This window comes from Aotus nancymaae, unplaced genomic scaffold (genome assembly GCF_030222135.1).
Source record: "Aotus nancymaae isolate 86718 unplaced genomic scaffold, 86718_ANA_hifiasm-v0.15.2.pri h1tg000025l, whole genome shotgun sequence".
Taxonomy (NCBI): domain Eukaryota; kingdom Metazoa; phylum Chordata; class Mammalia; order Primates; family Aotidae; genus Aotus; species Aotus nancymaae.
This window is the reverse complement of record NW_026988438.1, coordinates 29539691-29559353: the sequence shown is the minus strand read 5'-3', so window position 1 is coordinate 29559353 and position 19663 is coordinate 29539691. Positions and strand designations below refer to the sequence as shown.

At 53.1% G+C, this 19663-nt stretch overlaps 1 protein-coding gene across 2 annotated transcripts in view; it reads left to right on the top strand.

Moving 5' to 3' along the window:
- The window catches only part of GHRHR (growth hormone releasing hormone receptor), a 38134-nt gene extending 32675 nt beyond the window's left edge, over positions 1-5459 (top strand). For both annotated transcript variants that reach the window (XM_021674941.2, XM_021674938.2), the window contains exons 10-13: positions 370-461; positions 1027-1156; positions 1774-1815; positions 3622-5459. In XM_021674941.2, coding sequence (XP_021530616.2) covers positions 370-461; positions 1027-1156; positions 1774-1815; positions 3622-3747 — 390 coding nt within the window. In that variant the 3' untranslated portion in view covers positions 3748-5459. The remainder of the gene's footprint in view (positions 1-369; positions 462-1026; positions 1157-1773; positions 1816-3621) is intronic.
- The last annotated feature ends 14204 nt before the right edge of the window (positions 5460-19663 follow it).

Here is a 19663-nt window from a genome sequence, read left to right as displayed (position 1 = left end):
TGGCTTTGGTAAATGTACAAATGTTTTGCAACTTAGCAACTGTGCAAAGTGAGGGACATCTGGTTTGTGCTAGAGAAGAGCCTGGGAGGTGTGCGGAGGCAGGTGGCAAGGCCTGATCACCCCTCCTTGATGCCAGGACTGGAGAGGGACAGGAGTCCTGGGCCCTCCTCTGTCCTCTAAGGCTCAAATGTGGGACCTCCCAGCTCCAGGCCACAAGTTCTGGAGCAACGATATGTGTGTTCATCCACCTGCATTCTCACGTCTCAAGCATTTAAATTTTCTGGTCCCCAAATGGGCTGGAGCTCACCCCAGCCACCCAAGCATAGCCCCTGACCCTTGTCTTCCATCTTCCTATACCTCTATTTCCAGGTGAACTTTGGGCTTTTTCTCAATATTATCCGCATCCTGCTGAGGAAACTGGAGTCAGCTCAGGGCAGCCTCCATACCCATTCTCAGTATTGGTACTGTGTGTGTGTGTGTGTCTGGGGACACTGGAAAAGTGTAACTGGAGGGGGATTCAACGTGGTGGTTCTGTCTCATCCAACAGGCATTCGTGACCTCAGCCCCGTACTCTTCCCTATGTTCCCAGAGACAGAATAGACCTGGCCTCTTCCTTCTAGAGTATCACAGTATTGGAAGGATGGGCACTTCGAACAGCCAATTCCCATGCCAAATAGAAGGATGAGTGCTAAGACGAATTTCTATGGGAGCCTGGAGAGAGAGATCCTTTCTATATGAAGGGTGGTGTGGTCACAGAAGACTTCTTGGAGGAAGTGGTTTTGATCCCCACTTTGAAAGATGCATAGACTTTGGGATAAACTGGGGCAATAACACTTGGCAGGGGAATCAGCAGAATCCTGGGCCCAGAAATGCAAAAGCCCAGGGTGAGTGTGGGGAGGTGGCGTTTCCCAGGGTGGCTGGTCGGCAAAGTGGATATAGGGAGGTGGTAGGAAGTGATAGAAGACGAAGTGCACATGACAGTTTCTAATCCCAGCCTTGGGAGCCTAGGATTTGTCTTTCCTGCAGGCGTCTCTCCAAGTCGACACTTTTCCTTATCCCACTCTTTGGAATTCACTACATCATCTTCAACTTCCTGCCTGACAATGCCGGCCTGGGCATCCGCCTCCCCCTGGAGCTGGGACTGGGCTCCTTCCAGGTGAGGACCCCACAGGCACTCTTTCTCTCCATGGGAGGTGCTGAGGAAGCTGCTGTTGCCCACAGGCCTTGGCTGAGTTCATGACAGGGTGAGGGCTATTCTTTTTCGTCCATCTATTCAACTATCTGTCTGTCTGTCCGTCTTCCAGCCACCTCTCTCTCTATTTATTCAACTACCCATGCGTTCATCCACCCACCCATCCATCATCCACCCATCCATCCATCCATCCACCCACCCACCAACACACCCACCAGCCCATCTATCCATTCATCCATCCACCTACCCATCCACGCCCCCATCCATCCATCCATCCAATCTATTCAGCTCCTACTGATCCCCTATTATGTGCCAAATGTTGTGCTCATCCATAAGGGATGCAGAAATAAAGTCAGAGAAATGAGGCCAACAGTACAGCCTGGCAGGCTTGCTATGACAATTCTATGAGACAATATTCCTGGCACATAGTAAGTAATGAATGCATCAAAATTCCCCTTTCAATCAGACCTGGCCCAAGCCATAGCCTGGGGGTGAATAGGGAAGGAGCAGCAGAAAGCCTGTGGACACTTTGAGGCCAGGCCGAAGTGTTCTGATGGGGTCTTTCCTCTTTGGCCCCACAGGGATTCATCGTTGCCATCCTCTACTGCTTCCTCAACCAAGAGGTGTGTGACTTTCAAGGATATCCCTCATGGAGTGCCCTTCCCACCAGACCTAAGGCCCCTCCTTCTCTCTCCCACTCAGGCCCTGTAAACCCCAGCTCAGGCCACACCTTGACTCCTATGAGCCTTTGTGGTAGTCTGTCCTGAGCTTCTGGATCAAGCTGAACCTGAATGCAACCTGTAAACATCTCTTACCTATCCCTTCTCTGTGCTGGGCCAAGCTCTACTAGCCACTCTTCAGGAGATGGAGGAGGCCTTTCAGGGATCAGGAGCGGAATTAGAGTAGGGAGTCAGAAGGAATCCCCCAATTCTGTGTTTCTAAAATTGAACATAAAGGGAGAGTCGGGGAGGGAGTACGCCAGCTGTAGGAGAGCCAATCAGAGACAATGGATAGAGGAACCAAGAAAGTCAGAGGTGAACGTACAGGGAACTAAGATAATAATCAGATGCAAAAATAATCAGAGACAAAGAGAAGATCTGGAGCCCGGGAAACAGCACGTAAAGGAAACAGACACACAAAGAGAATGGACGGAAGGGGAGATAGGCATGAAAAGACAGAACAGATGGTGCTGCTGCGCACGTGGACACGTGGGAAGATGCCAGAGACCGGCTCGAAGTGAATTCCATCCAGGAGACTCTGTGAATTTCTGAATCTCCCCCTTAGGACAGTCTTGTTCTGGGGAGAGGGGCCGGGGAGAATTGATCTCAATGCCCTAGACTCCCAAGTTCCACCTCTGTGCACCTGCAGGCCCCTGCGCTCCCTCTGCTGGCCATGGATTTGCCATGGGCTCTGCATTCTGCGAGACCTGGCCACAGGTGTCCTGTGTCCCTCACTGTGGAGTGTTGCTCCCGTCTCCCATCTCATCTCTCGCCTCTGTCCCTGACTGCTCCTTCTCCTTTCCCTCTCTTCACTCCTCACCAGGCCTCTCTAAGTCCCATGCAGCCTTATCTGGTGTCTGAGTGTAGCCCTGGGGGTCCTGGGTGGGGCAAGCAGCAGCCCAGGCTGAGTCTGGTGGGGTGTGGAAAAGGTGTTTCCACAGACAGTAGTGAAGGGAGCTGTCTTAGGAAGCAGTGTTGGAGACCAGGTGGTTACATACTTCTGGTGATGGGAAGCTTACTACCCTGCAATAGCTCTTTCTGTTGCCAGGCAGCTGTGTTCCCACATAGATCGTCTCTATGTTGAACAGATAGCTGATTCCTTTCATCTTGCACCACATCTCTAGTTCTGCCCCACTGCATGGGGCAGTCTCTCAGCACCGTGTTCCCATGAAAGCCCCTTGGAGACGTGAAGATACAGACAGCGCCCCCTCCAATCCCACCCTTCCACTTTGCCCCAGGCTACTTTTCTTTCAGTTCCTTTCAGTTCCCTCAACTGAAGCCCCGCAGACAGAGTTCTGAATCTTCTCCCCCTTCAGGTGACGTCCTCTGGACAGGTTTGCAGTGGCCAGAGTTGAGCTCACAAAATTGAGCCCCAGAGCAAGGAGTGGTCTAAGTGATTCAGAGAGAACAGGGTGGTTATTTGGCCAGGAACTCAAGAAAGCACCCATAAATGCCTTTAACTGGGCTCAGACAAAGGCAGGGCTAAAAGGCAGAGAGAGGAGCTGAAAGAATGGTGAGAAATACTCACAGGAAGGAGGAAGTAGTATCCTTCAGAGGTAGTACTTAGCAGGGCCCGTGGCCAAGCATGGCTTTTCCTGCCCCATGTCTCCGTTTCTCTTACATGGCCTCTCCCTGCACCTCAGACTCATTGGGGTGGAGTAGCAAAGCCCCAGGGGGACCTTCCTAACATCCTCTTCCTTGTCCCTGGAGGTGAGGACTGAGATCTCACGGAAGTGGCATGGCCATGACCCTGAGCTCCTGCCAGCCCGGAGGACCCGTGCTAAGTGGACCACGCCTTCCCGCTCGGCAGCAAAGGTGCTGACATCTATGTGCTAGGCTGCCCCATCATGCCCCTGGAGTCCACACTTGAACTTGGGCAGCTATTATGGGTCCATCACACTCTGGAGGAGCAAGGGGGCCCCCGGGGACCTTCAGACCACAGCCCCATCCCAGACCGGGACAGGGGCAGCCCTTCCTCCCGGTCCCTGCCTCTGACTCTCTTTCGAGGTCTGCCTCTGACTTCTGTGGTCCCTCTGTGTCTGCTCTCATCCATTCTTCTTCCCAGGGCCTGGGGCTCTAGCCCAAGGCTCAGAGGAGCCAATAAACCTGTAAATGAATAGAAGCTCGTTTGAGTGAGGAAATGGCCTCTAAAGGGGAGTGCACCTGCATTCTTTATTTGGACGGCTGGTGCTGAGTTGCGTTCATCGTTCCTCAGTTCATGCTACATTATGATTATTTGTGCAAAGGGCCTCTTGTTTTATTTGTTCTTAAACTGCGCTCTCTTTTTGCCTTCATCACTGCTCCCATTCCCCTCCTCTCACAGGCAAACAAGCAAGCATGTTTAATGTGAGTACTTGTGTTTCTGTGTGTCTTGCAAAATACGTGGTGTTTTGTGTGTCTGTAATTTATATCAATGCTGTTGGTCATTTGCCTCATCCTGCTTCTAACATTCCGCCCCCCTCAGCACTGTGCTTTTAAGAGACACTCTTGGGTCGTATGCGTTGGCTCATGTCTGTAATCCCAGCACTTTGGGAGCCCGAGGCGGGTGGATCATCTGAAGTCATGAGTTCAAGACCAGCCTGGCCAATATAGTGAGACCCTGTCTCTACTAAAAATATAAAAAATTAGCTGGGTGTGGTGGCAGGCACCTGTAGTCCCAGTTACTTGGGAGGCTGAGGCATGAGAATTGCTTGAACCCAGTAGGTGGAGGATGCAGTGAGCCAAGATTGCACCCTGCACTCCAGCCTGGGCAACAAGAGCAAAACTCTATCTCCAAAAAAAAAAAAAAAAAAAAAAAAAAGAGATGCTCTCGTGTTGCCCTGCGCACATCTGATCCATCATTTTGGCTGCATGTGGAGCTCTGTGGAGTCACTGCCCACGTCTTCCTGTCTTGTCTCCCCCATGCTCTAGTGAACATGCACATGCCGGTTCCCTTCTGGACCTGTGAGAGTGAGCCTTTGTCCAGGACTCACATCCAGGAGGGGCAGTGCTGGGTGTCCGTCATGATTAGGTGATGCCAGGTTGCATGCTTCAGATCTGCACTACCACCAGCAGCTCTTGAGCTTCCTAAATCCCACAGCCCCACCAAAATTGCCTGACTCTCTTTCCTTCTTCTTCTCTGGGGTGGAGATGCCTGAACTCCAGGTCTTTCTCTTATGTCCTCCCCATTGTGTGCCCTCTTGGGTCCCAGCGTACTGCCTGCTGTCTCCCACCAAGTGAGGACTCCCTTAATGTAACACATCTAGAGCCCATCCCTCTTCCACCCTCCTTTTGGCAGCGGCAGGAGGAGGAGACCTGGGCTCTGTCTGTGGGGACCTGCTTATTGACTGATGGTGGTGGAGGGAGATTCCAGTACAGAGAACAGGCAGAAACGGACACTGTCAGGTTGGAGTGAAACCTCTCCCTTCTTGGTCTACCCACAACAGACCTGTCCTGCAGAACTCAGTTCCATTTCCCCCACTTCCAGGAAGCCTTCCCTTACTACATTAGCCTTTCTGGCCATTCCTCCTTTCTCCAACTACCCTGAGAGTCCAAACCTTCCCCTCCAGCCTCTGCCTACTTGGGCTGATCGCCAGGTGCCGTTTGCCTGTCCTGGCCCTTGTCTGGGAGTCTCCCTTCTCTGTGATCCCTGCATGCCAGCCCTGTCCTCTGCACGGAGGATCTAGCTTGTCCTCCATGGCCTGCCTGGACCAGGTTTCTTTTCTCATCCACTGGGAGCAGAAGGAGTAGGCATTCCTCACCCGTGCTGGCACACAAATGTGCATCTGGTGGAGGCAGCGGATGGACAGCCTCTTCCCTTATGGTCCTGAGAGTTCCAGGGACTGGAGACACAGCTACGTGAAGCCTAAGGTCACACTGTGGCCCATGCCGCCCGGCTGCCTGGCACCTTCCTGGTCAAATGTCAAAGTGCGGGCCCAGTCTGAAAACCCATCATGCATTCCTTCCTTCACTGTCAAACCATGAAAGTAATTCATATTCATGGCAGGCATTTAGGAGGTATAGAAGGATTTTTAAAAAACTCGATCATAATCTTATTACCCAGACATTCACCACTAATACTTTTGTATGTTTCTGGAAAGATTTTTTTTTCCTCTGTGTTTTGGAAACATCTTGAGATCATATATTTATAAAGTTGCATATGATTTGTATGCATAAAACAATATACGTTATATACAGGTGGCTAAAAAGCACATGAAAAGATGCTCAGTATCATTAGTCACTAGGTAAATTAAAACCTCAATGAAATATTGTTTCACACCCATGAGGATGGCTAAAAAGAAAACAAAATAGCCAATAACAAAAATTGGCAAGAACGTGTGGAAATCATACACTGCTGGTGGGACTGTAGAATCATCAGGCGCTTTGCTAAAAAGTTGCACAGTTGTTCACAAAGTCAAACACTGAATTATTCAGAAAATCCACTCCTAGGTACATAGGCAAGGAGACTGAAACTGTACACGTACACAAAGCTTGTACATGAATATTCATAACATCATTATTCATAGTAGCCAAGAAGTGGAAATAACCTAAACATCCATCAATTTATGAATGAATTAGCAAAATGTGGAGTATCTGGATGATGCGATGGGAGCTCCATCTTTTCTGTTTGAGGTAATCAAAAGTTCTAAAATTAGTGATGACGGTTGCAAACTCTGGGAATACATGAAAACCACTGACCCGTGCACTTGAACAGGGTGAATGTTATTGTACATGAATAAAGCAGTTATTAAAAATGAGTAAATGGGGGTTTGCTGGAGAACACTTGCAGACAATTTTTCTGCTAGTTTGAAAAGTCTATATAATATTTATTTAGCCAATAGTTATTTAATATATTGGTGAAAGTTTCTCTCAATTTTAAAAATCAATATGTGTGATGGTAAATTTCCTTGCATACTTTTTTCCATGTACACCTTAAAAAAACACAAATTTAGACCTTCAGAATAAATTCTCCTAACGTGGAAGAATGTTTGAACCAATGCAATGCACATAAGTCTGTTAGTACCTGTTGGCAAATTGCCTCCCAGAAAACTGGTCTAGAGAATTCTTGCACAAACAATATAAGTGTGGAGGTTTTTCTGCATTATTATTTTTTGAGACAGGATCTCACTCTGTAGGCTAGGCTGGAGGGTAGTGAGGCCATCACAGCTCACTGCTGCTCAACCTTCCAGGCTCAAGTGATCCTTCTGCCTCAGCCTTCCCAACTAGCTGGAACTACAGGCATGCACCACTATACCAGCTAATTTTAAAATGCTTTTGTAGAGATAGGTGTCAGTATATTGCCCAGTCTGGTCTCAAACTCCTGGGGCTCAAGCAATCCTCTGCCTCAGTCTCCCAATGTGCTGGAATTACAGGTGTGAGCCACTGTGCCTGTCTGGCATTATTATTTGTTTCTCTGAGTTTTAACTGGTGTTAGCAGTAGCAATGGTGTTAGTATAGTGGTAGTTAGTGTTAGCTTGTGATTGGCGCTAAATTAATCATTTAGTTGTGATTAATTTTAGTGGTTAGCAGTTGGTAGAGTTAGTGGCTAGTGGTTAGCATTAGTTAAGGTTAGTAGCTTGTGTTAATTAGTTACCAGTTAGTTTAGCAGTTAGCTGTTAGTTAACGTTATTTAGTGGTTAGTGCTACTGGTTAGTTAGCAGTTAGCAGTTACTGGTAGTTAGTGTTAGTGGTTAATTAGCAGTGTGTGGTTGGTGTTAGTTAACGTCAGTAGTGGCTAGCTGGTCATCAGCGTTGGCAGTGTGTGGTACTGGCAGCGGACAGAAGCCGCTCCCTCTGTGAATTGTCCATCCCTCGCCCGGAGGTTTCACAACGGCTACAAGTTCACCACTTGCTCCCTTTTAGTTTCAACTGGAGCCTCAAACTCCTGTCACTTTTGTCTCTTCCATGACAGGGATTCGCAGACTGGGCCTACGATGCAGGTTCCTGGGCAGATCCCTTGACTGGCAAGCTCTTCCTTTCTCAGGACTCCAGCTTCCACATCTGAGCGGGAAGGGGAGGGGGTTGCTTAGCAGGCCAAATCTGAGGAAGTCTCACCAGGGACACCGGATGGCCGGCAAGGAGCGGGGCTGAGAAGCGCAATGCTCATCGCGGCCACCAGGTGGCAGTCGAACTGCAGCCAAGAGCCCTGGCTGGGTCGGCGGTGCAGCCTGCGGGAGCTGATGCTGGAATGGACCCAGGACTCCAGCGGCCTGCCTGGGGCTCAGCGAGCCAAAGCGGCTTAGGTGGGGAGGGAGGGTCCCGGCAGGGGTGTGGAGGAGCAAGACATCCCCACTTCCCCCTCCCCCCGCAGGCCCCAGTGTTGATGAATAAGAAGCAGATTAAGAAGAGGGAGAACTGAAGAGACATGAGAATCAGGGCCCACTAGAGCTCGCGTAAAATCCAGAGCATGGGGCCTTCCCTGTGCCCCAGGCTTTCTGCAGGACGGCTCTTCCCCCACGCACCGCCCCACCTACCCCGCTGTCCTTCCAGCCAGCCTCCCCGCAGGTCCTGGGAGGAGAGCTCCCTAAAGAGAAGAAAGAAACTTGGACTTCTCCCCTGTTATGTTCGGGCTCCTCTGTGGGAAAGAGGAGGAGAGAGGAAAATGAAGGGCCCGTTCTCTGTCCCCAGAGAGCCCCCAGAAATGTTGGGAAGATCCACAAGGATGAGCTTGAACCTAGTTGTGAGAACCGGCGTGCTGGGTTCAGACTCTTTGGGATGTGGAAGCTCCGAGGACCCAGTGTGGGTGTGGGCAGGAGCAGTCAGGGAAGGCTTCCTGGCAGAGGGGACTTAGGCAAGGGGTGTAGACCCTAGAGCCCCACCAGGCCAGGCTGCACAGTGGTCCCTTCCCACCATCTGCTGGGCAGGAAGTGGAATGGGGCTGATCTCAGTTTAGAGGGCAATACTTGGAGGAAGGTTCTGGTAGGAGGGTGGGGTCAGGTCCAGGCTTTGTTTTCCCAGGGACAGACGATCATGGGCATTCCTGCCAGGGCTCTGGATCTGCCAGGCAGACCGTGTGGTGAGTGTTCACTGAGTACCTGGGGGACAGACCCCTTGCTAGAGTCTGAAAATACAGCTACAGGCAACTCTCAAATGTTCCTCTATGCAAGGGGCTGAGGGTCTGGTTGGCAATGGCCAATTTTACATGTCAACATGACTTGACCACCGGATGCCCAGGTATTCGATGTCTGATGAGTCATTGTTTGTGAGTGTGTCTGTGGCGGTGTCTCTGGAAGGGCTTAGCATTTGAACTGGCAGACTGAGGAAAGCGATGGCCCTCACCAGTGAGCAGGCACCAGCCGGCCCTTGATGGTATGGATAGAAAAGAAAAGTCAGAAGAAGGTTAAACTTGAGCTTTCTCTGCCTGGCTATTGAGCTGGAACTTCCATCTCCTGCCCCACCCTGGATCCTGGTTCTTAGGCCTTCAAATACACCACCCGCCCTCCAGGGGCTCTGACTTGCAGAGTGCAGATTGACTTCTCAGCCTCCATAATTGTATGAGTCAATACCATAAATAAAGCTGTTTCTACTGTGTGTGTGTGTATGTGTGTGTATAAAATGTTGGTTTTATTCTCTGGAGAAGGGACTGATACAGAAGGGATTATTTAGGTCCCTCTGTTGCAGACAGCAGGACCCACTCTGGCCGAGTTAAGCAAAAACATGACAGATTCAGGGACATCGGGTAGCTCCCCTGTCTCCAGGAGGGCCCGAACTGGGGCCCAGAGGCAGTGTCCCTCCCACACCAGGGGCCACGGTGGCAAATTCCTCATTTCACCATTTTTGGTCATAGACACAGCTGCTTACACCACCAACACAGGGGACAGAATGCCAGAACCACCACATGGCTGTCCTGAAAAGCCAAACTCCTTCTCTCCCATGCTGGCCAAAAACGTGATTCCACCTGGCACCAGCTTCCTCTTATTGCTCTCCTCCAGATCTAAGTCCCAGAGTTATCCCGATGGCACAGTCCAGTGACCCTGCCCACTAGCTGCAAGGAAGGCTGGTACAGCAAGTTCAGAACTCTAGCTCGGAGAGGGCCCCCCTGATGTGGCAAGGTTCACAGACACAGGAAGGGCGCTGGGAATATGCTGGCTGGCCGCAAGCATGACAGATGTGTGGCAGAGAGACAAGCACACCATCCAAGCAATCACATCGTCATGGAGATGGATGCAGAGAGCGGCGAAGCATTGGGAGAACAAATATCCAGAGCACCAGACCTAGACTGGAAGTGTGAAAAATAAGAAGGCTTCCTGGAGGAAGTGACAGCTGAGGTTGGAACCATGACAATGAGTTGACCAGGCAAAGAAGTGGATTTGAAAAACCCAGGTACAGGAAACAGCACATGTGAAGGCCCCGAGGTGGGAAGGAGCTCGGCGTGGGAGGAGATGAATATCAGCTATTGTAGTTGGATCTTAGCTAGAAAAGGGGAGCATAGGGCAGGCAGCACCCCGATCACACAGGGTCAGGAAAACCATGTTGAGGTTTCATCCCAAGAGCTACTGAAGTGTGTGATGTGACGAGGCTTAGTGTTCTACACAGTCCATCTGGCTGGTATACCAAGACTGAATTTCAGCAGAGACCTCCGCTGGAAGCAGGGAGACTGGAAATGGAGGCATGGGCTAGGGTAATAGTGGTGGAAAAGATAAGGATGGCGTCCAGGGGTGTCTAACTCAGCAATGAGGCTGTGTGAGAGCAAGAAGATGGACGGAGGCTTCCCAGAAGCCTACAGGAATGAGGAGAGACGGAGGAGCAAGCTTTCGAGGGAAGAGCGGGAGCTCAGTTTGGCCACGTTGGGATTGGGATGCACTGAGACAGCCAGCGGGACGCCCAGGAGCGGGCTGGAGTGAGAAGCGAGGTGCGGCTCAGAAGGGGGGTTCTTGAGTGGCCGGCACATTGGTGGCGTTTGATGCCAAGGGCATGGGTGAGGCCACCCGCAGTGTGAGTGAGGATCAGGACAAGATGGGGACTGAGCTGAGCTGGAGGGATCTACACATTCACAACCCCACGGGGGGAGCAGGGGACCCCCAAGGATGCCGTGTGGGGAGCCGGGGGAAGGAGTGTCCAGAGAGGTGGCAGGAGAACCAGATGACTGTGGGATCCTGGGGCCCGAACAAAGAGCGTCCCAGCGAGGGGCTGGTGAGCTGGCTGAGTGCTGCTGAGCAGCCTTTAAGAGCGGATTTGTCAGAGGATGGGCTGGGAGGCTGGGCTCAAGGGTGCGGAGGGAGCCGCTGGGGCAGCGCAGGAGAACCAGCCTTTACCAACCCTTTATCCAGGCTCTTCTGGGAGGGCGGGGGGAGCCAGAGGGGAGCAGGAGGAGACATTTAGTTTTGTGGTAAGAGGATAGCCCAGATAATTACTAGAAGTGGATGTGGGATCATTGAAGAATGGGGGGCACGTCGTGGAGCAGGTGGCCGAGAAGGAGTGAGGAGGCAGCGTGAGAACCCAGCGTGGGGGTCTTGGCTGGGAAAGGGGGCTCTGCTCCAAAGGCTGGCAGGTGGGTGTGCAGCCTGGGGGTGTGCAGGCGAAGGAGGGCGGCTGCTGGCTCCTGCATTCATCATGAAGGCGGGTTCATGGCCTGCTGTGGTGGGAGTCGGGGTGAGAGGGGACGGTGGGTGGGTCTTGAGGGTGAAGAAGACTGGAAGCAGCCGCAGCGGAGGGGAGGACAGCAGTAGGATAACATGCCTTGGCCAGGCTGTGCTGGTGGGCAGCTCCCCCGACAGCGGAAACCTGGGGTGAGACCACTTTCTCTGGGTGGGATGTCCGGCACAGACAAAACTGACTTGGGCTTATTCAGGGCCGGGTTTTGCCCCAAAGGCCGAGGCATGCGGAACTTCTAGGTGTTTGTCAGAGAGCATTTGCCCAATGCCACAGGGTCCCTGCTGGAGGGTCCGCTGGAAGGGAATGGAATTTTAGGTGGAAGGGCTGGGTTGGGGTGCAGAGGAAGAGTTCTGGGAGGACAGAGGGTGTGGTCAGAACAGGATGCTTTGCAGCACGGCTGGTGTGACTTCTAGCAGTAGCATGGGCTCCGTGTTGGTGTGGGAGGGGGTGTGCGCTGGGGGTCAGGGAGGTCCCTGACAGAAAGAAGGCAGGGACTGCAAGGTCATTGGGTGACAGGTCATCAGCCTGGGCACTGCGGTCACCCAAGATGAAGGCCGGGGTTGAAGGGCAAGGAAGACCTTGGAGCCAGAGCCTCCAGCCATGAAGGGGGCGAGGGGGGCTGCAGGAGCCTGGGGGCTGCAAAGGGGAGGCTAGGGCAGAGATGGGATGCATGGAGTGAGGAGAACAGACCAGAGGAAGAGTCCAGACAGGGTGGGGTGGAGACGGCTCAGGCCTCGGAGCAGGAGCCTGGAAAGCCCCAGGCACTGGCTCCTGCCCTCCGGATCCTGGGCGACCAGTCCAGCCATCCTGCTATGGCTTCACCCTCCCAGTTTTGGGGCTGCCAGAGCCCCAGGCCCTGGAACCGTTAGGAACAGGGCTGCCTTCAGGGCAGATCCAGGCTTTGGAAACCAACAGGAAACTGCAGATATTTTTGACAGTCTGTTCTGTCTCATCTGTGTGACACTGTCGTGCGGATTTTTCTCTTCTGGCTTGCTCTTGCACACACTCTCTCTGCATTTTTTTTCTTTATGAGGCCCCAGATTTCAGCTGCAGGGAAGCAACAGAGCAGCCCATCAGGCAGCTGCCCTGTCTCCATGATACCAAACATCTGGGCCTCGGGGCTGGCCGGAGGTGGCCAGAGCTTTCCACGGGCATGCAGATGGCCTAGCCCCATCTGTCAGAATTCTCCGGAGTGCTCTCTGCCCATCCCCCATGCCATCCATCCTTCCCTCCAACTCTCCTGTCTTCCCCTCATGGTTATCCCCTCCCTGGCAGGGTGCTGTGTGTGTGAGGTGGGGGCTGTGTGACCATCAGCCTGCTGCTTCCCTCCCTGGGCGGGGGGACAGGTGGGACCTTGCTTGGGCTCTGGCTTCCCCACTGCCATCCCTGGGAGTAGGTCAGGGCCTGGGAGTCTCCCTCCCTCAGAGGCGTTGCATAATCAGCCCGAGGTCCTGTGCACATTCCCATGGTTACGGAGCTGGGGAAGGCTGGCAGTGGTGGCATCGCCATGGCACCAGCGTGGCCCTTGGCTCTGCTGGGCGTGGCATAGGCACGGAGGGGCTCTGGGCTCTGGCTGCTGGAGATATTGCTGCGGCGATGACCCTCCTCCTGACTCCTTGCAGAGCACCTCAGCTCAGTGGCCACGGTGACCTGGGAGCAAGCCCTGGCACACTGGCTGGCTCAGCACAGACCAGACTCTGAGCTGCGGCCTCAGCCCCAGCCTGAGCCCTGACCCTGCCTGCAGCCCTCGTCCTTTGCAGCCCCTAGCTCAGTCCTAACCTGGGCCCAGTTGGAGCCCTCAGGGAGCACTGCCGGGCCCTCCCCCCAGGCCCTGCAGGCATTTCCACATGCACTCTGCCTGCACTCTGGCCATGGCCTCAGTCCTCCTATCCTCTGCACACCCCCATCCCCCACCCCCTAGTTCAATGCTAAGGAATCAATAATACATATTAAATAAGCTGTCTGTAAACAGAAACAGACATAAACCAAGGTTACGTATCGATCAGTTGACTAAAATGTTGTGACCACAGGCTCACAGAACCTCTCTGGCTTGCTCCCGGTCGCCATGGCCACCTAGTGAGGTGCTCTGGGAAGTCAGGAGGAGGACCGTCCCCGTAGTGATCTCTCCAGCAGCCAGACCCCAGAGCCCCTCCGTGCCTGCACCATGCCCAGCAGAACCATGGGCCACGCTGGTGCCATGGCGATGCTACCACTGCCAGTGTTGTGCCTGGGGCCCTCACAGGGTGGAGGGGAAGAGCAGCAGACCCAAGTCTCACTTTAGGGGGCAGAGAAAGAGGTGTGTGTGTGACTCAGGCCATCAGAGCTGTGCGAGTTCAAAAGTCAGAGGTCAGTTGGGAGTTGGGGGTCACAGTGGGCAGGAAGTCCTCCTCAGGGAGGCAGCGGTGGGTGTGTGGGGCTGGAACGGCTGGATGGAATTTGAGGAGGAGGAACAGCCGCCATGAAGGTTGAGAGCCCAGAGACCAGAGCACAGGACCCGGGGATGGAATTTGATCTCTCAAAAATAGACTGTGTAGAAGCTTCTCCAGGCTTACCTCTGCACAGCTCTCACCCAGGAAGCATCGATGGCGGAGGCAGGTTTGGGTTCACAGGGAGACCCCTAGAGGCGGCATCAGCAGAAAGAGCTTCATGCAAGGCACACGAGAGACCCCCACGCATGGCCCCTCCTGAGCCCAGAACCCTCTGTCCCGCTGCCTCTTTGGCTGCCCCTTGAGCTCGATGGCAGACTCCTCACCACAGCCCTCTCGGCCCTCACAGGGTACAGCCCACACAGCAGTAAGGACAAAACAGATCACGTCACTCCCTGCTTTCTGATTTGACCAGGAAAAAATAAATCCAAGTTCCTTTCTGCAGCCTGCAAGGCCCTGGGTGTCCTGGGCCCATCCAGCTCTCCAGCCTCAATCTTCCTCCGTCTTCTTTCCCTGTGCTCTGCTCTGGCCACGCTGGTCTTCTTGCTGTCTTCTGATCCCCTGAGCTTGTGCTCATTTCGGCTCAGCTGCTGCTTGGAACACTCTCCCCCTAATGCCTCCCATGGCTGCCTTCTTCCATATCGTCCCCATTCAGCGCCAATGTCACCTCCCCAGAGAGGCCTGTCCCGGCTACGTAGTGACACTCACTGTCACCATTGCATTTCCTTGTTTTATTTTCTTCATGCCGCTTATCAGTAATTACAGACAATGCTCATTATTTGTGGTAGTTACGTTCCATCGTCACCCTGAACGCTGAATTAGCAAGCGTGGGACCATTGCTCCTAGGGGATAGGCTCCTGTGAGCCTGTGATCACAACATTTGTGTCAACTGAGTGATACAATCGATATATAACCTTGTTTCATGTCTTTCTGTTTACAGACAGCTTATTTAGTATGTATTATTGATTAATATTGAACTAATTGCCAATAGCACCATGACTCATGCTCGAGCGAGGTTTTCCTCATAAGCCACATCACAGCCTTCTTGCACTCAGGAATGCTAGACAGCACTTCAGCCTACACGCGGGGGTCACTTGAAATAGTGAGATCAACAAAAAGCACAAAAATGTGAAACGCATGACACTCAACAGACCATGTGGTGACAGTATGTAAACAAGGGAAAGGACCGTTTTCACAGTGTGAGAGCTGTGACAAGAAGTCAGAGCATCCCCTGCGTGGTTCTCCGCTGGGAGGCGTGCATCGGGCCAAACGTCTCCACTCTTCAAGTGTTCAAGAATGACGGTGGAAGCGCTGCTGCTAGTGTTGACGCTGGGGTTAGAGAGCAGGCGAACTCACAGATGGGGAATGTGCGAGTCATGAGGGTCAAGTGTGTGTCATTTACGTGTTTCTGTGTGATTGTTGGTTTTCCCGTTGTCTTACTCTCTGCTGCATCCACAGCACCTGATATAGGTCATGGTCAAGATTCACAGTAGATGTCTTTTTATTATTTTATTTTATTTTATTTTTTGAGACAGACTCTCGCTCTGCTGCCCAGACTGGAGTGCAGTGGCACAATCTTGGCTCACTGCAACCTCCACCTCCCAGGTTCAAGTGATTCTCCTGCCTCAGCCTCCTGAGTAGCTGGGACTACAGGCATGCATAACCACCACACCCAGCTAATGCTTTACATTTTTTAGTAGAGATGGGATTTTGCCATGTTGTCCAGGCTGGTCTCGAATTCCTGGCTCAAGTGATCTGCCTGCTTTGGCCTCCCAAACTACTGGGATTATAGGTGTGAGCCCCGAGCCCGGCCCTATTTTTAAAGTTTTTTGAGATGGGGTCTCTCAGTATCAAGCTGCACACAGGCTGGGACTTGGAGTGACTTCTCAGCACCCAATCCAGGCTGGAGTGCAGTGGTGTGATCACAGCTCGCTGTAGCCTCGACCTCCCCAGCTTGAGCAGTCCTTCTGCCTCAGCCTTTAAAGTAGCTGGGATTTCAGGTATGCACCACCACACCTGGCTAATTTTTTATTTTTTGTAGAGACAAGGTCTCATCATGCTGCTCAGCCTGGTTTCAAACTCCCAGGCTCAAGTGATCCTCCCACCTCAGCCTTCCAAGTGCTGGGATTACAGGCATGAGCCGCTGAGCCCAGCCTCACAGTAGATGTCTAATAAGTATTTATTGATGGACTGCCCTGCTCCCCACCCCGCAAACACAGTCCTTAGGAGGTCTCACAGCAGAAAACAGACGGAGTGTCCCTTCCTCTGGTGCTCCTCTTGTGGGCACCACAGGGAAGGGGGAGAAGGAAGATTCTGGAAGGAAAGTGGGGTAGGTGAGAGCCCTTGTCCTAAAGCGTTCCAGTCTCCGTCCTCCCTCTCCTTACGGTCAGACCTGTAACTCGACACAGGGAAGGCTGGTGTGCACCTGTGGTTGTGTCCACCTTGGGAAGTATCACCACGGGCACAGGCAGTACGTGTCCAGCCTGGCCGAGGTCCCCAGTCCTGGTCCTGAGGGACTGGTGTGTGTGCATGCATGTGTGTGTGTGTGTGTTTGTGTGCATGCGTGCACTGAGGGTGCAGGCACGTGCGTGGGCATGTGCTCAGAATTAAAATTAAGGCCGCTGCTGCCGCTGCTGCTACAGAACCTGTTTGTGAGCCAAATGCCTGGAAGAGGCCCCGGGAGGAGGCGCTGCAAGGAACTGGGACTGCTGGGGAGGACAGGGATGAAGACTGTGCTGGGAGGCCATAGGGAGAGGAGATGCCCCAGCTTCGATTTGGCAGGTGCCTATGGAGTGAAGTGTTGGGTGCTGTGCTGGTGAATTTCCACATTTTATTTAACCCCCCTGTCACAATGGGTAGGTATGGCCCCTCTTATACCAGTAGAAACCTGGGTGTCACAGAAGTTAAGGCTCTTAGCTGGCAGAGCTGGGATTTGAAGGTGGGGCTGTCTGACACTGGGACTGGGCTAGATCTCTGGACCCTATGGGGTTAAGTGGGGATGGGTCCCACAAAAGGTTTGATGCTCTGCGTTTAGTACAGTATTTGATGTAAGGAACACCAGAAAGAAGCCCTTGAGTCCATAATAGCCGTCCCCCTGCCTGTGACGTGACCTGTAGTTGGACTCTGTGGGAACCTACACATGCCTCCAGGAAGGACAGTGAGCTGAGAATTCACACAATTCTAGGGAACCTGTTCCCACGCAGTCCTCCCACCCACATCGTCACCAGTGCAAGGCTCCCCAGTGTTTATATGGGGCCTGGGAGGGCGCAGTAGCAAGCTGCACACAGGCTGGGACTTGGAGTGACTTCCCAGCACCCTGTGACCCCAAAAGGCCCGTAGCCCCAGAAGGACCCACCTGTGATCTTGAGAATGAATCTCCCCCTCTCCCCCTGGCCAGCTAGCAAGTGATTAATGAACCGTGGGGGGTGCATGTCGAGGGTCTCTGGCTGAGGGCAACAGCAGGTGGGCACATACCCATGCTGCTCCCACCCCCGCCAAGCTCAAGGAGAACCTGGCTCACCAGGTTGGAGACTGTGGAGAGAGAAAGCTGGGCCCTGAGGCCATATGGCATTTGTTGGCACACAACCTGGCTGCCTCCAGCCAGTCAGTGCCTTCATCTGACTTGGCATAAAAATGACAACAGTGCCAGGCACTGTTCTAGGATGCACACATCCATACACAGTCCTTAAGGAGCCCTTTGAGGAAGGATCATCATCTCCATCTTACAAGTGAGAAAACTGGGGCGTAGAGAGGTTAAATGATTTGCCCACAGCCATCCAGTTGGGAGGCCATGGTGCCAGGACATGGACCGTCGGCCCAGGCTGCCCGGTAGCAGAAGCTCTGTGCTGACCCCCATGCTACATTCTCTCTCTCAGGTCCCCCAGTCCCTTGGTCCTTCCCAGGCCAGATTCACACTGTGCAGGTGGTGATGGATGGAGGGCCCTCTAGCCTCTGCCTAAAGACAGCCAACATAGGTGCTCACTCCACTGCCCCTGACCTGGCTCTGTGGGGCAGAAGGCCATCCTGGACAGTGTCTGAAGCAGCTCCTCAGGGCATCATCTGTCCATTCACTTCCGCTGCCTCCTGGGTTTGCCCCTCCCACCTCTTGGTGGTCCTCTGGGGACCTGAAGAGGACAGTCACAATGGCTGTGGACCTGCTCACCCACCGGTCCACACAGCCCTGGCGTGGGCTGAGAGAGGCCAGTCGTGAGACCAACTGTGCTCCAATCCCAGGCTTACACTTTTCATTAGCTTTAAAAATTTTGTGTTTGTGTTGTGACCAGCATTTAATATTTTTAATGGAATAGAAGAGAATAGAAACTAGAGCATGAGAGCCAGTACTGCTTCTTGAACCTTGTAATTCCGTGTTACATCCATGCGCGTGTTTATGCTGAGTCAGAGTGAAATGTGAACTTCTCGCTGTGGGAAAGCAGAGAACAAGTTAGAACGACACTCAGTCCTATAGGTTGCCTTCTTCCTTCTTGCTTCCTATTTTGATACCTGCATTGACTTCCCCAGCCAGACCAGGTCTCTTCTCAGGCTGAGTTCAGAAGCTTCCCACTACCGGCCCTGCTGAGCCAAGTCCAGATCTGGGAACACAGGGACACAGGAAGCCTTGTGGACTGGGTGATGGGAAAAGGAGCCACTGCGTGATGTGCGCTGACCACAGGCCAGGCTCTGTGCTCAGTGCTCCACTTCCATCGTCTGTTAAGCCTCATGAAGTGGGTGGCACGTTCTCTCCATTCCACAGATGAGGAAATGGGTGTGGGGCGCTCCACCTGCTTGCTCAGTCATGCTGCTCATGGGCACGTCATCACTGGGTTCAAATCCGGGTCTGGGCACTCCCCGGGTCACCCTCTTTGCACCTGCCTGCAGCACTGCTTGGGAGCGTGGGCATCCAGGCAGGCGGTGCGTAGCTGCTTGCCTGACCCTCCCACCTCACCTCCCTAGGCACCGCCTCCTCCTCCTCCCTACACCCAGAGCAGTGGCTCCTACCAAGTTCTTCCCTCTAGGGCCCGAGGGGTTCAGTGAGTCTAATTGGAAGCAGCTTCTTACTCCTATGACCCAGAGGCTTGCTGAGGGCGTGGGGAGGGGACCAGACTGTGAAGAGCCTGGCCTGAGGCCAGCAGAGTCTGTCGCAACCACAGACTGCACAGTCCAAACCCAGGAATCGCATTCCTCCCTTTACCTTTTCCCCATTCAATTCACAACGGCGGCCTGTGGGCAGACATCGCATTCCTAGCACTGTGGAGGCTAAGTCACCAAGAGGGCCACACACTCCCTCCCAGAGCTGCTCAGAGCTCTCTCCACCCTGGCCCGGGGCTCAGCCTTCAAAGCTGAGGGCCTCTTCCTCATTTGCCTCTCCCTTCTCAGAAGCATGTGTTCCACAACTGCGTGTGCCATCAGTTGTACTTGGGTTCAAGCCAGGGTTGGGGGCACAGGAAGATATGGTGGCTATTCAACCCCAACCCCAAAGAAAATCCTGCTGTGACTGAAAATAAGTCCTATCATTTGTCAAGCCCTCCCCATTTCACTCACAGTAAAATACCAAAGGCCTTACCGTGGCCTACACAGGACTACAGAGACCTCCAAATCTTGCCTCTCTGGATGAATCTCTTCTCTTTCATTACTCAGGCAACTCCAGCAGTGCTGACCGCCTTGCAGTTCCTGCCCTAGGCCGTTTGTACTTGTCACTCCCTCTGGAGCAGTTCCCTCGGACACCCACGTGACTCACTCACCCCTTCGCCCTTACT